Raw genomic sequence first — 20,977 nt, 5'->3', positions numbered from 1 at the left:
GTCGTCCACTTCCTCATTATCCGAATCTTCCCTCTCCATTTCATCAACAATTATACCGACTCTCTCCCCCTCATCCGCCATGCCCATAGCCTGCTCCTCCCTTGGTTGATTTTCCTCATTTTGCATCGATGGTCCAACAACATCCCCTGCATTGATAGGACCCTCTACATCTTCGGTTTGCATTGAAACATTTATATCTTTCTCTTGTACCGACACAAATATAACGAGGGGCCATGACCGTTCAAAAGCCATTTCCACATACCGTCTCCAAGCATCAGTGCTGTCCATCGGCATTAGTTCCCAAAAATAACCTTCTGTTGCACGACTCACTACAACTGACACTGACATTGTGTAGACTTCTTGGTCTATTCTAAATCCTCTCAACAACAACTATAAATTGACTGAAATGTTCTCTCCGCAGGCCTATCGATGCCCTTAGATGTCATTACAAAATCTGACAGATCAACACCATCTGGACCAAATCTAATATTTCCTTCACCGTGAACTATCTGAAATGTGACCTTACTTGACATTGTGCCTGATGAAAACAATAACTGCGTTAACCTCGCATTTCTGTACTACGCCCTAAGTTACATTCTCTACAATATTGTTCTCTAAATTTCTAAAATTACGTTACATTCTCCAGATCAAACTAAACTACATCTTACAATTAACACTACTGTCTATGTCTCAATTCATACTATTATATTCTATGCTCTAGATCTACACATATGTGCTGTGTGCTACAGATGTGCTAAAATATATGGAACTAAAACTAAAACGCAACATATATACTCAAACATAACATATTAGTACAAATGCACAAAAGATGTATGGGAGCATACCTGTGATGAATTGAGCGAACCAGCAGGGCTTCGCCGCTCCCCTTCTGCTGCCCTCCCCTCTCTCTCTTTTGTTTTTTTTGGATTTTTAGTGAATATAATGAAATTTCACAGAGGAGGGACTGGGCTTTATAGGGGGAGAGGCAAAAATCGCCCTCCCCCAGGGCGGCAAGGGGGCCGCCTGCAAAATTCCATGCCCCCTCGCCGCCCATTTGCAGGCGGCCCCCCCCACAGTACAAAATCGCCCTAGCGGAGGGCGGCAAGGGGGCCGCCTGCAAAATTCCATGCCCCCCTCGCCGCCCATTTGCAGGCGGCCCCCCCACAGTACAAAATCGCCCTAGCTGAGGGCGGCAAGGGGGCCGCCTGCAAAATTCCATGCCCCCCCTCGCCGCCAATTTGCAGGCGGCCCCCCGCACAGTATAAAATCGCCCTAGCGGAGGGCGGCAAGGGGGCCGCCTGCAAATTTCGTTGACGGCCGTCGCCCGAGAGCGAACGGCCGTCTGCCACGTCATTTTCGCCGCCCTCTGAGAGGGCGATTTTTAAAAATCGCCCTCCCAGAGGGCGGTAGGCGACTACTTCCGTCAATTTTCAAAATGGAAAATTATTTTTGTAAAACTTTTAATAAAAAAAATTATAAATAAAAAAAATTCGATTTATTTGATCTTACACGCAAAATGATTGGGTGGCCTGGCCCAAGCCTAAAGCCCTAAACCCAACCCAGCCCAAATTCTGTGGCCTAGTACCATTGCTAGGCCGTCCAATTTTTAAGCCCACTTGACATCCCTCATCTTTCCGTCGTATTGAAATCATATCCCTAAATGGTAATATTGGAAATCTTTGACCCCTAAACTTGCAAAAGTGGGTTAAATTTGGTCCGATATCAATATGGATAGCTGGTTTTGCTGATGTGACATCCAGTCATCAAGAAGAAACTTTTTAAAATATACAAGTGGCCACCTCATCTTCTTCCTTTACTTTCCTTCTCTCCTCTTCTCATTTCCTCCATGCTGGGCGTCACAGCCATAGCAGTAGCATGCATGCGAGCGGCTGGCTGCACGAGGAGTACGTGCCAGCATGTTCGACAATGTCGTCCCTCTTGACACCAAGCACCGCAGCTATTATTGCCTCGAGAAGCCCTTCAACGGCTACCTCAGCGGGCCTTCCGAACCTGGACGCCTACGAGAGCTTCACCGTCATTGATGGCCTCAAGCCCAAAAATGTCCGCGCCTTTGTCGACCTCGTGTTTGCTCGACAGCTTCTTGTAAGCAACCAATCCCTCACGCCGCATCCTCAATCCCCACTCATTCAAGATTTTGTCAATTCAGCACAACGAAGCGCATCGTGAATCTCGATTCTGGAAGGGGTGGTGCAGCGGATGATCCTGGAAGGGTTTGCGGTGGCGAAGCACCACGAGGCACAGAGCAAGTCCGCGGTACCTGTTTTGGATGGGCGAGTACAAGGCACATGATTCCAACGAGAAGATGACCGGGTACACTGGCCATGCATCAGGACACCAACTGGCTTAGGCTGTATTCTTACGTCAATAACTTCACCGCCCTCATTTTCAGCGTGCACGCTACTCAAATTGTTAAACGGTGTTTTTTTTTTCAAAAAATATTATGAAAAAATTACTTTAAAAAATCATACTAATTTATTTTTAGAAACTTTTTTTTACCAATACTTCATTAATCATGCGTGCCTAGTTTTACATGCCAGAGAGGATGGCCTAACCGATCCTCCCGAATGCACCCTTAGCATCGTGTGTCAGAACGAGGTGAATGGGAACGGGATGCAGACCAGGGATGATGAGTGGGTCCTCGTCAAGCCATTGCTGACGTCTCTCATAATCATGTCACCCCCCTGGCGTGGAGGAGATGAGGGGAAGTAGAGGAAGAAGGTGAGGTGGCCACTTACATGGGGCCTCACAAAGTTATTTTATTTTCTTCATGATGACTTGGATGTCACGGTAGTAAAACCAGCTATCCATACTGCTACGGGACCTAACTTAACCCGGTTTTACAAGTTGGGGGTTTCAAAATTTTCGGTATTGCAATTTAAACTCGACAGAAAAAAAGAGGGACGTCAAATGGACTTATTCCTTCTTGAAAGAGAACCGGAGGGTCCTACGGCCAGCCTGGATCGGCCCAATCTCAGGTTAGTCATATAAAGGAGCCCGGCCCTGGTCCGACCCACCACAAATGCGCAGGCCCACCCCAGCTCAGATGGGCCGATCTCCTTATCCTTCTCCTTCCCCCACCTCCACCTCGCTCTGACCACCCGTAGCCATTGCTCTTCCTCCTCTGCCTGCGGCCATGCGCGCCTCGCTCCACTAGGCCACACGAAGCACCGAGCTACTCCGCCGCGGCGATGGCCATGGCGCCTCCCGCCGCCGCGACCTGCGCCACCGCCCTGCGCTTCGCCCACCCATCTTCTTCCTCTTCCTCCTCCTCTTCTTCTTCTTCGTCTTCTCTCCCTTCCCCGCGTCCTCTCGGTGGCGCCTGCGGCGGCCGCCCCCAGCACGGGCGACGGAGCCTCCGGGCCCCGCGGCGGCGGGGTGGTGGGGACCGCGTCGCCGCGCGCGCCGGGCTGGGGGGCCTGCTGGGCGGCATGTTCGGCGGGGCCGGCGGCGACGACGGGGACGCCGCGAGGAAGAGGTACGCCGACACCGTGGCGCGTGTCAACTCCATGGAGCCCGAGGTCTCCGCGCTCTCCGACGCCGACCTCCGCGCCCGCACCGCCAAGCTGCAGGAGCGCGCGCGCGCCGGGGAGTCCCTCGATTCCCTCCTGCCCGTGAGTACACGGCACGATCTCTCCCCCGCTACATTTCCAGCTGCGGTTTCGAGATTTCAGTCAATGTTAACTGTAGATTTTGTGGTTCTAGAAATACCAGCATGCTGCAATGCTAGCTGTTGTGGCTCCAGACAAACTAGTTGGGACTTGGGAGTAGATGATCTCTGAACATCCAGTAACAATAGGAACAAAGGTGGCCGTGAAGTTCAACGCCTAGAATCTAGATGATCAGTAACTAAATGTGTATAGTATGAGTAATACAGCGCTCCTTTTGCAACTCTTCTTGGAGAAGGATAAGAAGCAGGAGACGAGGAGACAGATAAAACCTATGGACATAGAATGAGGCCAGTGATTTCTACAAAGAAAAAAAACAAGTGTTCAATTAATAAAAAAATCATATGTTGTTTAAGACTTCAAGGCTGTGTTTGTTTGTGCCGGTTGGGAACCTTCTCCCCCGCCACGGAAAACTGAGCAGTTCATTAGCGCATAACTAATTAAGTATTAGTTAAAAAAACTTAAAAAATGGATTAATTTGATTTTTTAAAACAATTTTTTATAGAATTTGTTTTGCAAAAAACACACCGTTTAGCAGTTTGAAAAACGTGCACGCAGAAAACGAGAGAGTTGGGAACTCTAAGAAACGAACTCAGTCTAAGGACAATACTAAGCAATATCACTTGAACAATTTGCATGTTTTATGCAAATGCTGATATGCCAACTAACAGCAGCTAAGTTGTTGCTGCTGTAAGATGAAATGTGATTCATGTTCAATGTTCATTTCTATTGATTTTCTTTTGAGTGACAAACATATATTTGTACAAAATGTTATGTTCACATTTATTCTCTGCCATCAGATTATGCAATGACTCGGACTAGGGCGTAGTACATCAAGTTGAACATAAAAAGATGACCTAAACTTAAAATATTTGAAATTTGTGCATGAAAAAAAAAATTCATATTGCATTAAGAAAGGAAAAACGACATCCTTGAGGTGGCTTTCCATAGAAAAAGTAACAATGATGTGGCAACCCAAATGGCAATAACAATCACCTTGAGTTTTGATGCTTGTCAGCAAAACTACCCTCTAAAACTTACTGAATGTGTAAATTGACCCTTTCTGGAAGTTTAGGGTGTTAAATAACTACCTTTTCAAGGCAGGACGTTAAATGGACTTATGTTTCAAAGTTCAGTGGTGTGAAATGTACTTATTCCGATTTTTTAATACTGTAGAAAAGCTAAATCTGTTACATATTTAGATTAGTCAACCTTAAGTTTGTTTTTTATTGCTTTGCTGGCTATTGCAGGAAGCATTTGCAGTTGTGAGGGAAGCTTCCAAGAGAGTTTTGGGCCTTCGTCCCTTTGATGTACAGTTGATTGGTGGAATGGTTCTGCACAAGGGGGAGATTGCAGAAATGAAAACAGGAGAAGGGAAGACCCTTGTGGCCATTTTACCAGCTTACTTAAATGCTTTGAGTGGAAAAGGGGTGCATGTTGTAACTGTAAATGATTATCTTGCAAGACGTGATTGCGAATGGGTTGGTCAGGTTCCCCGATTTCTAGGACTGCAGGTTGGCCTAATTCAACGTATGTCATCAAATCGTTTTGTTCATTGTTGTTTTTTTTGCCATCTCCTAATTAAAAATTTTGTTCAATGTCCGGCTCAAAACTTCAAATATGATTAAGTATACTGCCCTGCCTGAGTACTAGTGTACGGAATTTTCCTGGAAGATATTAGTACTGACATATATTTTGAATAAATTGAATTATGGAAGCCCAGGGGACCTGATTTTTCATCCACAGAAGCTTGACAACTAATAAGGACGTTTAACTTGGCCTACTGTCAAAGCGAATTAGCTTGTATCAGGCACTACTAAACTATAGCTTCACAGGGCTGACTTGCGACCTCTCTTTAGATTTTGTGTTTCATTGGTTTCATTATTGGCTATTCTCTGCTTTCTTGTGATGGTTTGTTGAACCTTTACTCTTTATTTTGACAGAAAACATGACACCTGAGCAAAGGAGGGAGAATTACTTGTGTGATATTACTTATGTTACAAACAGTGAGCTTGGTTTCGATTATCTAAGAGATAACCTTGCAATGGTATGCTGTTTCCTTTGATAGTTATTTGTTAATGCCTGATTGGGCACATTCGTCTTTGAAGTGTCATAATCACATTTCCCTCTCCCTGTCCATAGGTGAAGGAGTGCAGTGATAACAGATTCACAGATTCTGCTAACTGATTCTTCATTTTTTTTGCAGACTGTTGATGAGCTTGTCCTGAGGAACTTTAACTATTGTGTGATAGATGAAGTTGATTCCATTCTCATTGATGAAGCAAGAACACCTCTTATAATATCAGGCCTTGCTGAAAAGCCAAGTGATCGGTATTACAAAGCAGCAAAAATAGCTGAAGTTTTTGAAAGAGATATTCATTACACTGTGAGCAATGAACTATTTTTGTTCCTGTGTAATCATCTTTTGATCATGTAACATCATTTTAGATTATGTCATATAGCATATTTTCTATACTGACAAAGGCCCGTGCGATGCAATGGATATTATAAGAGATAAAAAGCAAAGCAAAAATTACATGTTTATAGCATAGTTAGTTGATTAGGCATATAATTTTATCTCCAAAGACAACCATACTGAAATATGCTGCTAGATCACCTCTTTTTTATCCTCTTCGTCTATTTCCATAAGCCATACGGTCGGTTAATACGAGATTGACGCTTATAATTCATCTATGGGTGGAAGGCGAATTTGAATGTTTTGTATGTAACCCCTTACAATTTCTAGAATCAGCAATTCTAGGGCCATTCACATATTGTGGGGACCTTATGCTTGTCGCCCCACATGTCAGTTTGTGGTGTTGAAGGCGGACTCAGACACCACCACTAACATTATTTAAAGTAGTACAGAGTATAGATGCTTGTATCGTGATATTATATTGCTCATACAGTATGATTACTCCTAGGCACATTGTGCTTATTCATAATTTTGTCTGCTTTATTAGCTATAATGCTAATTGTGATCTTATAAATGATTTCCTTCAGGTTGATGAAAAGCAGAGAAATGTTTTACTTACAGAAGAAGGCTATGCGGACGCTGAAGAAATACTGGACATAAATGATCTATACGATCCTCGTGAACAATGGGCTTCATATGTTCTGAATGCAATCAAAGCTAAGGAACTCTTCCTTAGAGATGTGAATTACATTGTCCGTAGCAAGGAAGTGCTTATTGTGGATGAGTTCACAGGTCGAGTAATGCCAGTAAGTGTTGCATCATTGTTATCAAAATTGTGAAACATTAACTCATCCACAAAGCTGAAAAATTAATTAGTTCTGTTGCCTCCCGACTAGTACATGCATGCTCTACTTCTAATTCTCAACAACTATTTGACATAGAAAATTACTCCCTCCATTATGTGATGAACTCATTGTCATGGAATTTGTGGTTTCAAAATACAAGTTCAGTGAGGGATTAGACTAATCTGTAGCTATTGGATAATTTTACTCCATATTCTGTCCTTTAATGTTGTTAAAGTTGTAGTTCGAGTATGCTATTTAATAGTGGCATATGTGGTCTAAATCATTAACGTACTGGTTGATCTACATGGTTGTGCGTGTGGGTCCACACCATTTGTGCAAAACATTCTATTTTAAAAGCTTGGTTGTGTTTGGGAGTTGGATCAGAATTTAGTTTAAATTCGATCTAAGTACCAGCCTAGTTATCTTCCTCCAAATTCGTGAGTATTTGATGCTAAATTTTTTGTTTGCATCATTCTTCATTATTTCTGCAGTCATGGTTATCTTTTTGTTCAATATCTATCTTAGTTTAGTTTTCACTTTTCAGATGTTACCTTTTGGCAGGGCAGAAGATGGAGTGATGGTCTTCACCAAGCAATTGAAGCTAAAGAAGGTGTACCTATACAAAATGAAACAATTACCCTTGCGTCAATAAGTTATCAGAACTTCTTTCTACAGGCAAGTGACAATTTTTTTCCAATGCTGGAAAGCTACTCACACATGATTGTATGATATGTAAAATGGCAAGCATCCATTGATCATACCCATTGTTACTAGCAGAATACTTGTGGAAGAACATACATAATGTGCAAATGAACAACAATCCACAGATTGCCATGCCATACTTGAACAAATGATCTAATTATCCACCCTTAAAAGATCATGCCAACTCTAGGGGTTGTGGTGGGATGGCAGACTCAACCACCACCACAGTTAAGTTCTTTGATATAGTTGAGATACAAGGTGAACTGAAATAGCTCCTCCATCTGTCCCGAAAAGACTTGATTTCTAGCCATTCCAAGAAAGTGTAGTAGTGAGGGGAAAAGATTATAGTGCCCCTCATTAATGGGTATTGAAGGGATAAAACTGCTTGATTTGTGGACTGAGGGTACTTAACTCTTCTGGGACAAATTTTGAGTGCTAGACATCATGTCTTTTTGGAGCGAAGGGAGTACTAACCATTGTTTAGCATTTTGTTTCTTAATGGTAAATCTCCCCTTTATTTTCAATATTTTCTGTTTGTTGTTTTCTAAGGGAACTGATTCATTCTGTGGCAGTTTCCGAAACTATGTGGCATGACTGGAACTGCTGCTACGGAAAGCCAAGAGTTCGAAAGCATATACAAACTAAAAGTTACCGTTGTTCCAACAAACAAGCCAATGATACGAAAGGTGCCTGCCTTCTTTCTACTCTGCGTGTTTTAATTCTAAATAGTTGTGAAAGAGATGTCCTTCCGATTCAACTTCCCCAACCCCTTTCTCTGACAAAAGATGATTTCATTTCTTCCTATGTAGGATGAATCGGATGTTGTTTTTAGAGCAACAAATGGAAAATGGCGTGCTGCTGTCGTGGAGATATCAAGAATGAACAAAGTTGGTCGCCCTGTGCTTGTTGGTACAACTAGTGTTGAACAAAGTGAAACCTTATCAGAACAATTGCATGAAGCAGGGATTCCTCATGAGGTATGCCTGTTCCTGTTAGCTTCATTAACAGTAAATATTCATCTCTGTTGGCTTTCAATTAAAAGCTGGCCCTTTGGCCTCTTGTCTTAAAAACAGTAAATATTCAGCTACTTTCCATTTAGTGCAATGCTATAACAAGAATACTGATCTTTGCATTCTCATACCCCATACACCACAAAAAAGAGTTTTGTGCATTAATGTGTAGCTTGGTTGATGTTTCAGAGCAAACTTTTGCTACTTGCATTCCATCTGTAGGTTATTTAGCACCCACCCAAGTTTTTGCCCAAGATAAATTAGTGCTTGAGTCGCAGCTGGAGTAGATGAATATTAGTAGGAAGGTGATGAATGACATGCTATGGGCTGCGATACTGTTCTGTGAACAGTAGTACAGTACACATGCTGTCATGGGCGTTGTGCTAAGGGGCCGAGGATCAAGGCAACCCAGTATCGATTGTGGTACACGGCACAGGAATAGAAATCAGTTAACCCCTCACTCTCTATATTCTATGCATTTGCATGTTCCTTGTTTCTTTGTGGAAGCCTCTTCTGCTGCTGCCGTCTTATTCCCTCTCTACCCCAGCTACCCTATACCATCTCAAGACTACAGCTTAACTGCAATAGAAAAAGGAACTATCTGAGAAGCATTTATGCTAGCCTTCTGATTATGTGCTTCAAACTTTGGAAGCCACAAGCTCATGATTTCATTTCCTAACACATCGAAAATCGTCTCAAGTTTTACTTTGAATTTGTACTGTAGGTCCTCAATGCTAAACCAGAGAATGTAGAGAGGGAGGCAGAAATTGTAGCTCAGAGTGGACGCCTTGGTGCAGTGACAATTGCCACCAATATGGCGGGACGTGGTACTGATATTATTCTTGGAGGAAATGCAGAATTCATGGCAAGGTTGAAGCTGCGTGAGATGCTTATGCCAAGGTATTTAATTTTATTGTCAGAATTTCAAATGACACCAGATATGCTGCTCCTGACTGTTTTCTAACAAAAACAAGTATTGATTCAGTTCTTTATTTACTTGCATGCCTGTTGCTTGCACTAGTTCCACCAAAAAATAAATATAACTAGAATGACATGAATTAACTGGATTTCAGCTTATAAATTAAACGTAAGTGGTATATTACTAGAGGCGGTATAACAAGATTTCAACATATATGTAACCACCAGAGAAACCATGCTGCGACTACTGGTAAGATCTTTTGTGGTGTTTTACAGTGACTTAGTGTGACCTGCTCACCTGCCAACGTACCCATACCCAGTGAACCTTAAAGGATTGCAACTCTTCTGATTTTATTAGTGTTAACACAACCTTCAGATTGATTTCACCCGCTTGAATGAGTTGGAAGCTGCAATGGACCTACCTCCTATTTTGACGAACTTTCCTAGAAATGGCATGTTGACATTATGGTTCTTTTGATTTCATTCATTTGATTCTGTCAATACACCTAATGTGACCATTGTTCTCTAGTACAGAACTGGAATTGAACTGTACTGTTCTCAACATGTTCGCATCACTGCTTATATTTACTTCTGATTCTGGCATCATGTTTCAGAGTTGTTGATCCATTGGATGGTGTCATTATATCTAAAAAGCAGGCCTCACCTAAGAAGACATGGAAGGTACATAATGAACTATATCTCTAATTATCACCTTTTATGTGAATTAATGCGAATTGAATATCACGATTCTGAGCTTTATTCTTCAGATAGTTGGGTTATGATTTTAGTTGCGATAAATTGATGGTGCTTTTACTTATTGCATCTGCCCCCTTTCTCAGACAAATGAAAGTTTGTTCCCATGTGAACTTTCAAAAGACGCACTATCATATGTTAAAGAGTCTGTTGAAGTGGCTGTCAAAGCCTGGGGAGAAAAATCATTGACCGAGCTAGAAGCTGAAGAGCGGCTCTCCTACTCATGTGAGAAGGTATGGCTTTGAAGTAAAATGTCTTGGATCTCCATTTGAACTGTTGGTCACTTTATCATAGTTGAAATGATCAAATGACAGGGTTGCTTGCTACGGTAAACTTGGTCATGCCTCATTAAATACCATTTTAATTTTTACCAGAATACTGAAAGATAGCTGGTTTGGCATGATTTTCATAGATTTTCAGTGGCTCAACCAGATAATTATTCCAACGACCTAGTGGGAGTTCAAGCTGAGATTATTTTAAGATTTTAGGATAAATGTATTCAACATAGCTGTAAAAATATATGTGAATATTTAACACTTCTATTTTGGATTTTGGAGTGGCCAGTTTTTTTCAACACTGCAAAGTTTCAGCAACTTATTTTAACATTGATTTTACACAAGCTATATTGTCAGTGTCAGGCAATATTTATGCATGTATGTGGCACACCATGCACTGTGACCCTCTAACATTTGCCAGCGGCAGTGTTGTTTCTGAAACAAAGCTGATTTGGTTCCAAGGGAATGAACACTGTTGATTTCGTTCCAAGGGAATGAACACTCTTGATAGTATTAATATCTGTATTAAGGGCTCTTGCTGATCTCCTACTCACTCTGCTTCCTCCTGGGTGTATTAGGATTTCATGGAAGTTTTCTTAACTGAACATTGGGAACTGTTGGAGTAATGACTTTCACCAAGAATAAGGAAGTCCTGAGGGTGTTGGCTCAAAGCAGAATAATAACAAACTGTCTGCACCACACCATAAAATAGGGAAGATCTATACTAATAGTGGAATTTGGAGATATACTTCCAAAGGTTGCTGTAATTGCGAACAAGGGATTGACTAACTGTAAGTACAGGTCCAAACATTACAGTGAAGCCACGTAAAAACTAACTGAAATATCCAGTATGATTGCAAAAGAGAAGAAAAACCCTCTGAATAAGATAACAACTTTATATAACAAGGTGCACACATAAAAAAAAAGCACACCAATGGCTTGGATAGATGCTACACGCATGGCAATGAACACCGGTGAATTTTTGCTTTGTTCCTGGAAGCCAGGAAGGTCATTGTATCAAAATTAACTGTCAGTATGACATAGAGAAAAAAAAGTTTCTGCCGAAAAACTGTAACCAAACAATCAGTCAATCATTCAAGAGTACAGCCTTAATTCACATTTCACATAGGTATAATAGGTTGCCTATCCACCCAAGAACAGTGGCTCGACGCATGCATTATTGTTGGTCAGGGCCCTGTTGGTAGTAAGCAGCCTGCTCTCCTCCAGACTCCAGTGGCATTACGCTTCTTGAGGACGGTACATGGCGTGCGTGCGTAAATCATGATTCCTGAGAACTGCCGAGCAGGGGAGCAACCCTAGGCATGAGATATAGTAGAGAGACATTTCTGAGTCAGGAGCTTGCGCATGCCTGGAATGCTGTATTGCTCTAATGGCTGAAGGCATTGGGCTACCAGTGCACTGCACCTTGTGGGATTGAGTTTGGTGGAGTAAGTTTGAGTAGACTGGGTTAGTATTTTGGGTGCAAAGACAGCAGTTTGACCCAGTTAATAGTATAGGTACCTACCATACATCCTAGCCCCATGGTTCTCCCACCACAGCAACCTAAAGACACACAAAAAAATGGATGCAGGAAGTTTAACTGTGTTTCTTTGTATCTCAGGGACCAACTCGTGATGAAGTAATTGCAAATCTGAGAAGTGCATTCATGAAGATAATGGATGAATATAAGGTTTACACAGAGGAGGAAAAGAAGCAGGTTATAATGCACAATGAGGAGGATATTTACATATTCATTCATTGTTATTGAAGTGCACAGAAATCATGGTATTGTTGTCATTTGTTCAGGTCATTTCAGCAGGTGGACTTCATGTAGTAGGAACAGAACGTCATGAATCTCGCAGAATTGATAATCAGGTAATATACTGATTGAGCTATCATTGTTTGCAAGCAAATTGCAAGATTCTGCCTTTGACACAAGCTCTTTCCGTATTTTGCATATGATCATGGTCAAACTTTGAAAATGCTGATAAATCCCACAGTTCCCTACATTTAGAGATGGTGCACTTCATTAGTAATATTGATTTCTTTGAACTCCAGAACAACTACTAACTTTTTGATAGTGTTTTGCTTATGACACTTCCCCATGGATCATCCCATTTGATTTGTTTGCATTATCTGGTATAGCTCCGTGGTCGAAGTGGCAGGCAAGGGGATCCTGGGAGCTCTCGGTTCTTTCTTAGTCTTGAGGATAATATATTCCGAATTTTTGGAGGTGACAGGATACAGGTTTGTGTTATCTTCCCTATTTCCATTTCCTCTCTCTGGATGACATTGCAACAATATCAATATTGTAGGGCTGCAAATGTACATCATTGCATCCAAAGTAACCTATCTCAGTATTTGAATTTTCTACTCTTAGATGACTATATTCCTCATTCATGAAAGTGGAACATCAGAATCTACAATCCATCCACTGCTAAATCCAACGCATCCTAATGAAAGTACAGCTACCTCACAGCCATTTGGATTGGGTGCCATGAAACGTTTCAGTATCAGTAAATAGTAGTTGATCCATATGTGGTTTGTAATTTCTTATCTCTCTCAAGACCGAGATGGATCTCTCTGAAATGGAGTAGAATTGAACACCTTTTGTGGTAGCCAGAAGAACAAATCTAGGGTTCTACAATATGCTATTCATACTCCTGGACGAAACATATCTTAGGGCATCATATTTATACTTGCTAGAGTGGTTATATGTCCTGATTTTAAGCTTGATTACATCAGCATTAACTGGGACAAACAGTTTAATCACACATCAAAACACAAAGGACAGCAAGCATGGCATATACAGTGACCACAACATTGCATCCTAGTTCTTGGATCCACTGTATCACATCCTAGTCATTTAAGCAGACTTGATGAAATGCTGGGCGCTGGCTTCGCTCCTAACTGTCCCTCATGCGAACCCTAATTATTCTGAACTTGTCTACAGAGTTTAGACATCCAATTTCAGGTCCTGACATATTGCTTCTTTCAATAAATTGGATGGAGTACTTCTTACCCAAAACACCTGGCGCAATTATTCAGCACCCTAATCTAATTTTTAATCAATACCTGTTCTAACCAGTAGTATCAAGAATGTGTCTGGTACAGTAGAAAACCACTGCATGATTCAGTACTACTTGCATTAGTTCAAACATTTAATGAGAGCCAATAAATAGAACAGTATAAATTCAATTGTCTGATAACATTGCCATTCGTGATGTACGTAGGGTTTGATGCAAGCCTTCAGAGTCGAAGATCTTCCTATTGAGTCGAAGATGCTGACAAGGGCTCTAGATGAAGCTCAACGGAAAGTTGAGAACTATTTCTTCGATATCAGGAAGCAATTATTTGAGTATGATGAGGTATTGAATAGCCAAAGAGATCGAGTATATGCAGAAAGAAGACGCGCTCTTGCGTCTGATAGTCTTGAATCACTTATTGTGGAATATGCTGAATTAACAATTGATGACATTTTAGAGGTTAGTTACACTTACCAGCTACAATTTTTATATATGTAGTTTGGTAGCTGTTCCTAAATACATTAATGATAAGCCTCATTGTTCTAAGCCTTTTCTCTTATCGGTAGGCAAACATTGGCCCTGATACCCCGAGAGAAGATTGGGATCTTAGCAAACTGATAGCTAAACTTCAACAGTGAGTTTTCAGATAATGTTTATACATATGTATTTGGCCGGAAAAATATTTCATGGGATCTATCGGCTGTATTTATGCATATGCTTATACATATGTAGATCCTTTGTAACATTCTGATTACCTTTTTTGCTAGGTATTGCTATCTATTAGATGATTTGACACCAGAATTGTTGGAGGGCAAATCGTCAAGCTATGAGGATTTGCAAGAGTACCTTCGTACCCGAGGACGTGAAGCATACTACCAAAAAGCTGTTAGTTGTTTTTTTCCTGTGGATTCATGAATAGAAATGCTTTGCTTGAATTAATATAAGATCACGTAAAGTTTAAGCCTTAACAGTAATGCATACCATTATTGACAGAGAATTAAAGTTTCAACATTAAATTTTAGTTCACACCATTTAAACTGCCCTACTAAATTCAGGAAATATAATTCAAACTACCCTATCAAATTCAGGTAAAATAACTTATTATGAAAAGAGGAAAAAAGAACTAATTTCACCAGAATACAAGCAATAGTTCTCCACTGTAAACACTTTAATACACCTATGAAAATTCAAAGATCAGTGGCACTTCAATTCAAATGGAAATGAAAATAACAAGTTAAATGAGCTACTGTATAGGAACTAAAAGATGCAATCCTTCTTTGCCATAACACTGAACTTCCTTTTTTCCATATGGCAGGAGATTGTGGAGAAACAAGCTCCAGGCTTGATGAAAGAAGCTGAGAGGTTCCTTATTCTAAGCAACATTGATAGGCTCTGGAAGGAACACTTGCAGGCATTGAAGTTTGTGCAACAGGCTGTTGGTTTGAGGGGTTACGCCCAACGAGATCCTCTTATTGAATATAAACTGGAGGGATATAATCTTTTCTTGGATATGATGGCTCAAATTCGACGGAATGTAATTTACTCTGTTTATCAGGTTAGTCTGTCCTCTGACTCAAACTTGCCCGGTCCTTTCAGTGTTTCTCTAGAGAATAAAGCATGCACATTACAGAGAATCAGAAGAGTGCTGTGGTTACATCCCAGATAACTCTTTTTTTTATATATATATCAGGAAACAGATTTCTCTTTGTGCACCGCCTTATATCATGAAAACATAGCTAGTCACTTAGTAGCAGTGTTTGAACAGTTTTGAATCACAAGATCACGTTACAGCTAGTGGTCTCTTGCACTGTGATATGTGCATGCGGTGTCCTTCTCTTGGTTCTGATCCATTTATTTCTTTGCATAAATATCACTTAAATCTCACACGTTTGTTCTTGGTCTTCCTATACTCATTCTGTGCAACCCACATATCTGACGATTTTACCGACTTGTCGTTAATATTTCTGACAGTTCAAGCCAGTGATGAAGAACCAAGAAGAGGAGAAATCTGAAAAGAAGGGGACAAAGAAGAAAGTCGACAAGGGTGCTAACAAACTTGGTGCTGCCCAAGCTGCATCTTGAGTGTGGTCACTAAAATTTTGTCGTTATATATCTCCATGTTGGTGGTCGTCGTCCCCAGCCCTATAATTAAGCCTATAGGGATGTTTGTCAGAGTAGAGAGCAGTACAAGTAATGAGATAATTCAGTGCCTTGATGCTGGAATACAGTTTCTTAATGTAAATGTTTCTTTGACATGTCGACCAATCAGCTACGCCCATGCCCTGGCATATTGTTCATAGTAGGCGACACCAGTCTTACAATTGTAAAAAGATAACTTTGCCAACTAAATATTTCTTTTACCTCATTCCGCAGTTTTTTACAACTATTTGTCTGAATGCACCATATTTTTGTAGAGTTGTACATTTGTTGTGTCGTTGAACTGATACCTCCATCTGCAAAAGTCTCCTATACTTGTTGAACTGATACAAAGCATTTTACTTCTATTCGAATAAACTCAGATGTGCTGTTGGAACTCCTCATCTACAAAAACCTTTTCCTCTACTTGAAACTTGAAAGCAGTGATAGGGAATATTTTACTTTTTTATTTCAAATAAACTAAACTGATGTTACTTTTATTCAAATAAACTAAACCGGATGGTACGACTTGAGTTCACATAAGCAATATCTCTCTTAGATGTAATAGAAACTCTCTTAAAGGTTTCAACCTTGTTTAGAGGAGATTGATATCCAGACAACTTTAAACTGGATATGAATTAAGCCAAACTCCCTGAAACTACTAATATTAACTAAAGTAGCATAAGCAATATGAATTCTTCAACTAAGAATATATATTGTTTTAAGATAGAAGCAGCAACTTATATTTCAGCACTCAAAGGTGTAGCCACACCTATCAAAATTTGCGATCACGCCAAAATCTATCTCAACAATGGCCAAAGGATGCCAACCATATTTGCTCTAGAATTCTTCCTCCCAACATGGTAATTATTCTACAAAAGAAATATATGATTGTAAAAATACATTAGCAAATAAAAGAAAAAACAAATAAAATCATACTTACATTTTCAGATATGCCATTTGTATTATTAGAGGAATCGACAGGTGTTGTTTCACAACCATGTTGATGTACTTGAGATATGGGGCGCATATCTTGCGTCATCGTTACTTCCCAGGTGGTTTGTGCTATAACAAATTAGTAAAGAAACTATGAGTTTTGTAAAACTAATTATGGAGTGTTATGGGATCGTATCATGTATATAGAATTCATAAATTGAAATATATATTCATGAAAATATTCATACAAATAAGTACCTGTTGCATCAACATGATTTGCATAAACTTGATGTGCCATTAGTTGGCTCTGATATATGGCTTCATCGACTCCTTCCTTGTTGAAGGGCATATTAAAGCCCTTTGCATTGTTCAAGTTAGGAGGCCGCAGTACATTGGAAGGTTCCATGTTGATGATGTTTTTGTGATGATGATGCATGTTTCTAAGCCCATGATAATTAGCTGTCAACAACGTGGGTTCCTTCAACTTGGGTTGCTTGTTACTATGTTCATTGTAGCAGGATTCTGATAGAACCAGTGGTTGATTGTTCATGCTATCATACTTACCATAATGCATATTTTTTTGTTGGATAGAACTGGTATTGGTATTGTCAACAATAGGTAACTGTTGGTCTTTTTGTTCAAGAAGATTCTGATGTTTCTGATATTCTTTTTGAAGACGTTTCTTATGCTTCTGCAGTCCACAAAACAATTTTTAGACAATTAAAAATTCATAACATTCACAACAAGATAAAAACAATAGAATATTATCTATTCTAATTAGGAAGAGAGAAGTTTTGATCTAATTACCTGGAGATAACTAGCAATGTTATCTCGGGTTAGACTTAAATCATTCATCGGATCAATCATCAATTTCATCAACTTAAAGTATTTTTGTGGGCACCGGGTCTAATAAAACAATAGGAAATAATTTATTATTAAGCACTAATATTTAGTAAAATGAAGGAAGAATAATTGTAAACACTATCAACTGAAAAAAATATATTTAAAACAAATTTCACTTAGAGCCATTTTATATATACACCGTGCTCTTATTTAAAGTGCTATTTGTATACGACCTTATCAATTACCAATTATGTTATTAAGGACCAATATTTGGTATTATCATCATTAAAACCTATACATATAAGGCTACATATAACACATGAAATAAGAATTATAATAAGGACTGACATTTGAACGGTTTGAAATTGATCCTCTAATTGTGCTCCATTTAAAAGTAGGATATGTAAAAGAAAACAAACTATGGTACTAACATTTTTTTCATAGTCCTCTTGGATCTTTATTATCAAAACAGAGTGATAAGAATTCAAATCTTAACATAAATACCAATATACATACACATATGAAATTTGAATGTCATGGAGGTTTAATTATGTATATCGAAACTAACATTTAATATATACATCCATTAGATATTGGAAATTTAAAAGCCTTCATAAATTGTAGTTTGAACATAAAACTTGGTAAATAAGATTATTTCATTGTTAACTACATAGAATATGATAAACATGTAAAGTAATGCTAAATAAACATTAATATGGATCTAGTATTAGATACTACTTCCTCGGTCCCAAAATATAGCTACCTACTCCCTCCGTCCCAAAAAAAACTCAACATAGGAGGGGATGCGACCCCTCCTAGAACAACGAATCTGGACACATCTCCTCTTAGGTTGAGTTATTTTAGGACGGAGAGAGTAGTACGGGATGTGATATTTTCTAGTACTTTGAATCTGGACAGCGTAGTACTAGGAAATGTCACATCCCGTACTAGGTAGCTACATTTTGGGACAGAGGAAGTAGCTATTTTGTATGGCTCCAAAACTCTAGTATCGGAAATGTTATTATGTATGCATATACGACATCATAGATAAAGCTATGTATTACTTTGTGTCAGCGAGAGCTGGTTAAATGCTTCCCTGAACATCTTCTGCAGCTCGTCTGTCCAGACGAGCCTCCGCTTCCTCTGCCGATGCTGGCGGCCAGATTGCACTTTGGCGCGCCGTTGTTTCCTCCGGTTGTTGGTCGCCCTTTTCACCGACGAGGCTATCGCCGCCACCGCCGCCGTTGCCGCCATGGTCGTCGTCGCCGGGGCGCCGTTGCTGCTGTCACCGTGCGGTGATGCCGCCTGCAGCCTAGACGACGACGACGACGACGACGACGCCGCCTGTGGAATCTCTCTGTTGACCGTGGCAGATCGCCCGACGACGACGGGGTCGAGTAGTTGTCCTTCTTCCTCTTACGTGCGTGAATTGGTCATGGGTAAGAAACTGTACTCGTTGCCTCCCTCATTCCTCAGCACTGGATCGAGTATGTGGAAAATTAAAAAGAAAAAGAGAAGAGTTAATTGCCATGTACTATATATAGATGATTGATAATAAAACAATATATGCATGCAACTTTGCACATCACACGAAAATATATAGTATGTACATATATGATTTTTCACATAGCAATTAAAAAATTAATTGGCTCACCAACATATTTAAACAATATGCATGTATAGATTATCTAGGGATCGGATGACATATGTTTCTATTAATTTATATACACGAATCAGTCACGTACGTATGGCTACAAAACTACTTTGCTGCTACGTCGGTTTAATGCGCGCTCTTCCATGCCTTGTTGTTATATTAAACTTAGTTATTCTTCTTTATCCCAAAAACCATTTTCTCTCTTAAGACTTGCTTTTACAAGGAGAAATAGATGCATATCTATCCATATTATTTTGGCTATATATATGTACCTAGACAGGATTTTGGCATACTAGTGTTTGTCCTAATTCATAGCCAAATTAACTCTCCTATACTACATTTATGGGTGGATATTGGAGTATCTCTTACAAAGTTGCTTAAAATCAACGTTTAAACTAGAGCACTAACGTACTCAATTCAAACACTTCGATCAACCTGATTGATTAATTAACAAAAGTATATATATCTTAGAACTCATCTCTTCAAAGGACGCCGTCGATCGGCGAAGAGGGAGAAAAAAAAAAGTAGGGTTGGACTTAAACCCTAAACCCTAATTAACATACGATAGAAAACAGTTATTATGTCGAAAAGAGACATATACCGAGTAGCCTCAGCCCTGTCTCGCGTAAAAATTTCATGATCTCTGGCCTTGAGCTTCTAATGATCAACTCTTCTGAAATCACCACGAAATCGAATTCTTTCATTCTCTCACGCAGCATCTCCACGGCGGCGTTGATCTCCGAGCAAACCGTCGCTGCAACCAGCAGCACATCATCAACAAAAAAAATTAGGTTAATCTGCAACCTAATTACTACTAGTAGTACAAATATATCCATAATCCATGGAAGCAAATTTTGATTAATTAAGCTTCAAGTACACCTCGGAAGTTCACTCCAAGCCTCGCCACCACGGCGCGCCGCACGGCGTCGTCTCCGACGACCACCAGCCCGTGCGGCGGCGCGAGCGTCGTCATCGGCGGCGGCCGGCGACGGCCGCCGGCGTCTGGCGGCGGCGGCGGTGCGCTCATGATCGAGCGCGAGGTCGATCGATCGGTGTTGGGTAATCTCTCCGCGTAGAGGCTACCTCATAGCGGTGGTTGATTCAGAGAGTAACTGCCTTGCCTGACGCTAAAAGATAAAATAAAATAAACAAATTAAATAATTAAAACTGAGGGAGAATGACATTGGGGAGATTAATTCGGAAAATGCCAGCCGCCGTCGGGCGCTGGGGCCCACCACGCCGCCTACTGTGCCGCCCACATCTCTCCCACGCGTGCCCTCGTCTGCCACGTGTCACCACCACATATTCCGTTGTAACAAATCATCCACATATTTTGGAAACACTCTATTAAGAGAATCCGTTTCATTTTTTTTCCACTAAAAATATTTCACTAGTGTACTCACAATGTTTCATTATGTATAGATTTAATGTTGAAGTGAATTGAAACATTCTTTTACAACAAATCACCCACATATTATGGAAACCCTCTGTTAAGGGAATTCGTTTTATTTTTTGTTCCACAAAAAATATTTCACCTAGTGTATTTATAATGTTTCACTTGGTATGGATCAAATATTGCAGTGACTTGAAACATTCTTTCGCTATTTGCTAAAACATTGTTTTTATATAAAGTGAAACAACGCCCGATTTAAACGATTGAAACATTTTTGATCTACCTAGTGAAACAATTCCGATATACTTGGTGGAACAGCGTGCAACATTTAAAAATAATTCAATAATAAGCTAATTTTTTCATCGGAATATATCCATTTATGGT

At 40.1% G+C, this 20,977-nt stretch overlaps 1 protein-coding gene across 1 annotated transcript; it reads left to right on the top strand.

The window, feature by feature from the left end:
- The first annotated feature begins 3,117 nt into the window (after positions 1 to 3,117).
- LOC4327279 (protein translocase subunit SECA1, chloroplastic) lies at positions 3,118 to 15,996 on the top strand. Its single transcript, XM_015766324.3, has 19 exons — positions 3,118 to 3,632; positions 4,937 to 5,216; positions 5,630 to 5,733; positions 5,893 to 6,072; positions 6,690 to 6,908; positions 7,509 to 7,622; positions 8,222 to 8,335; positions 8,459 to 8,626; positions 9,384 to 9,559; positions 10,192 to 10,258; positions 10,417 to 10,563; positions 12,227 to 12,322; positions 12,412 to 12,480; positions 12,751 to 12,852; positions 13,839 to 14,090; positions 14,198 to 14,265; positions 14,399 to 14,516; positions 14,947 to 15,186; positions 15,603 to 15,996. Exons 1-19 carry the CDS (start codon positions 3,210 to 3,212, stop codon positions 15,711 to 15,713), a joined length of 3,048 nt encoding a protein of 1,015 aa, XP_015621810.1. The 5' UTR covers positions 3,118 to 3,209; the 3' UTR covers positions 15,714 to 15,996.
- The last annotated feature ends 4,981 nt before the right edge of the window (positions 15,997 to 20,977 follow it).

Source organism: Oryza sativa, chromosome 1 (genome assembly GCF_034140825.1).
Source record: "Oryza sativa Japonica Group chromosome 1, ASM3414082v1".
In the NCBI taxonomy this organism is placed as follows: domain Eukaryota; kingdom Viridiplantae; phylum Streptophyta; class Magnoliopsida; order Poales; family Poaceae; genus Oryza; species Oryza sativa.
Note: the sequence above shows the minus strand (reverse complement) of the source record. Positions and strands in the feature narration are given on the sequence as shown.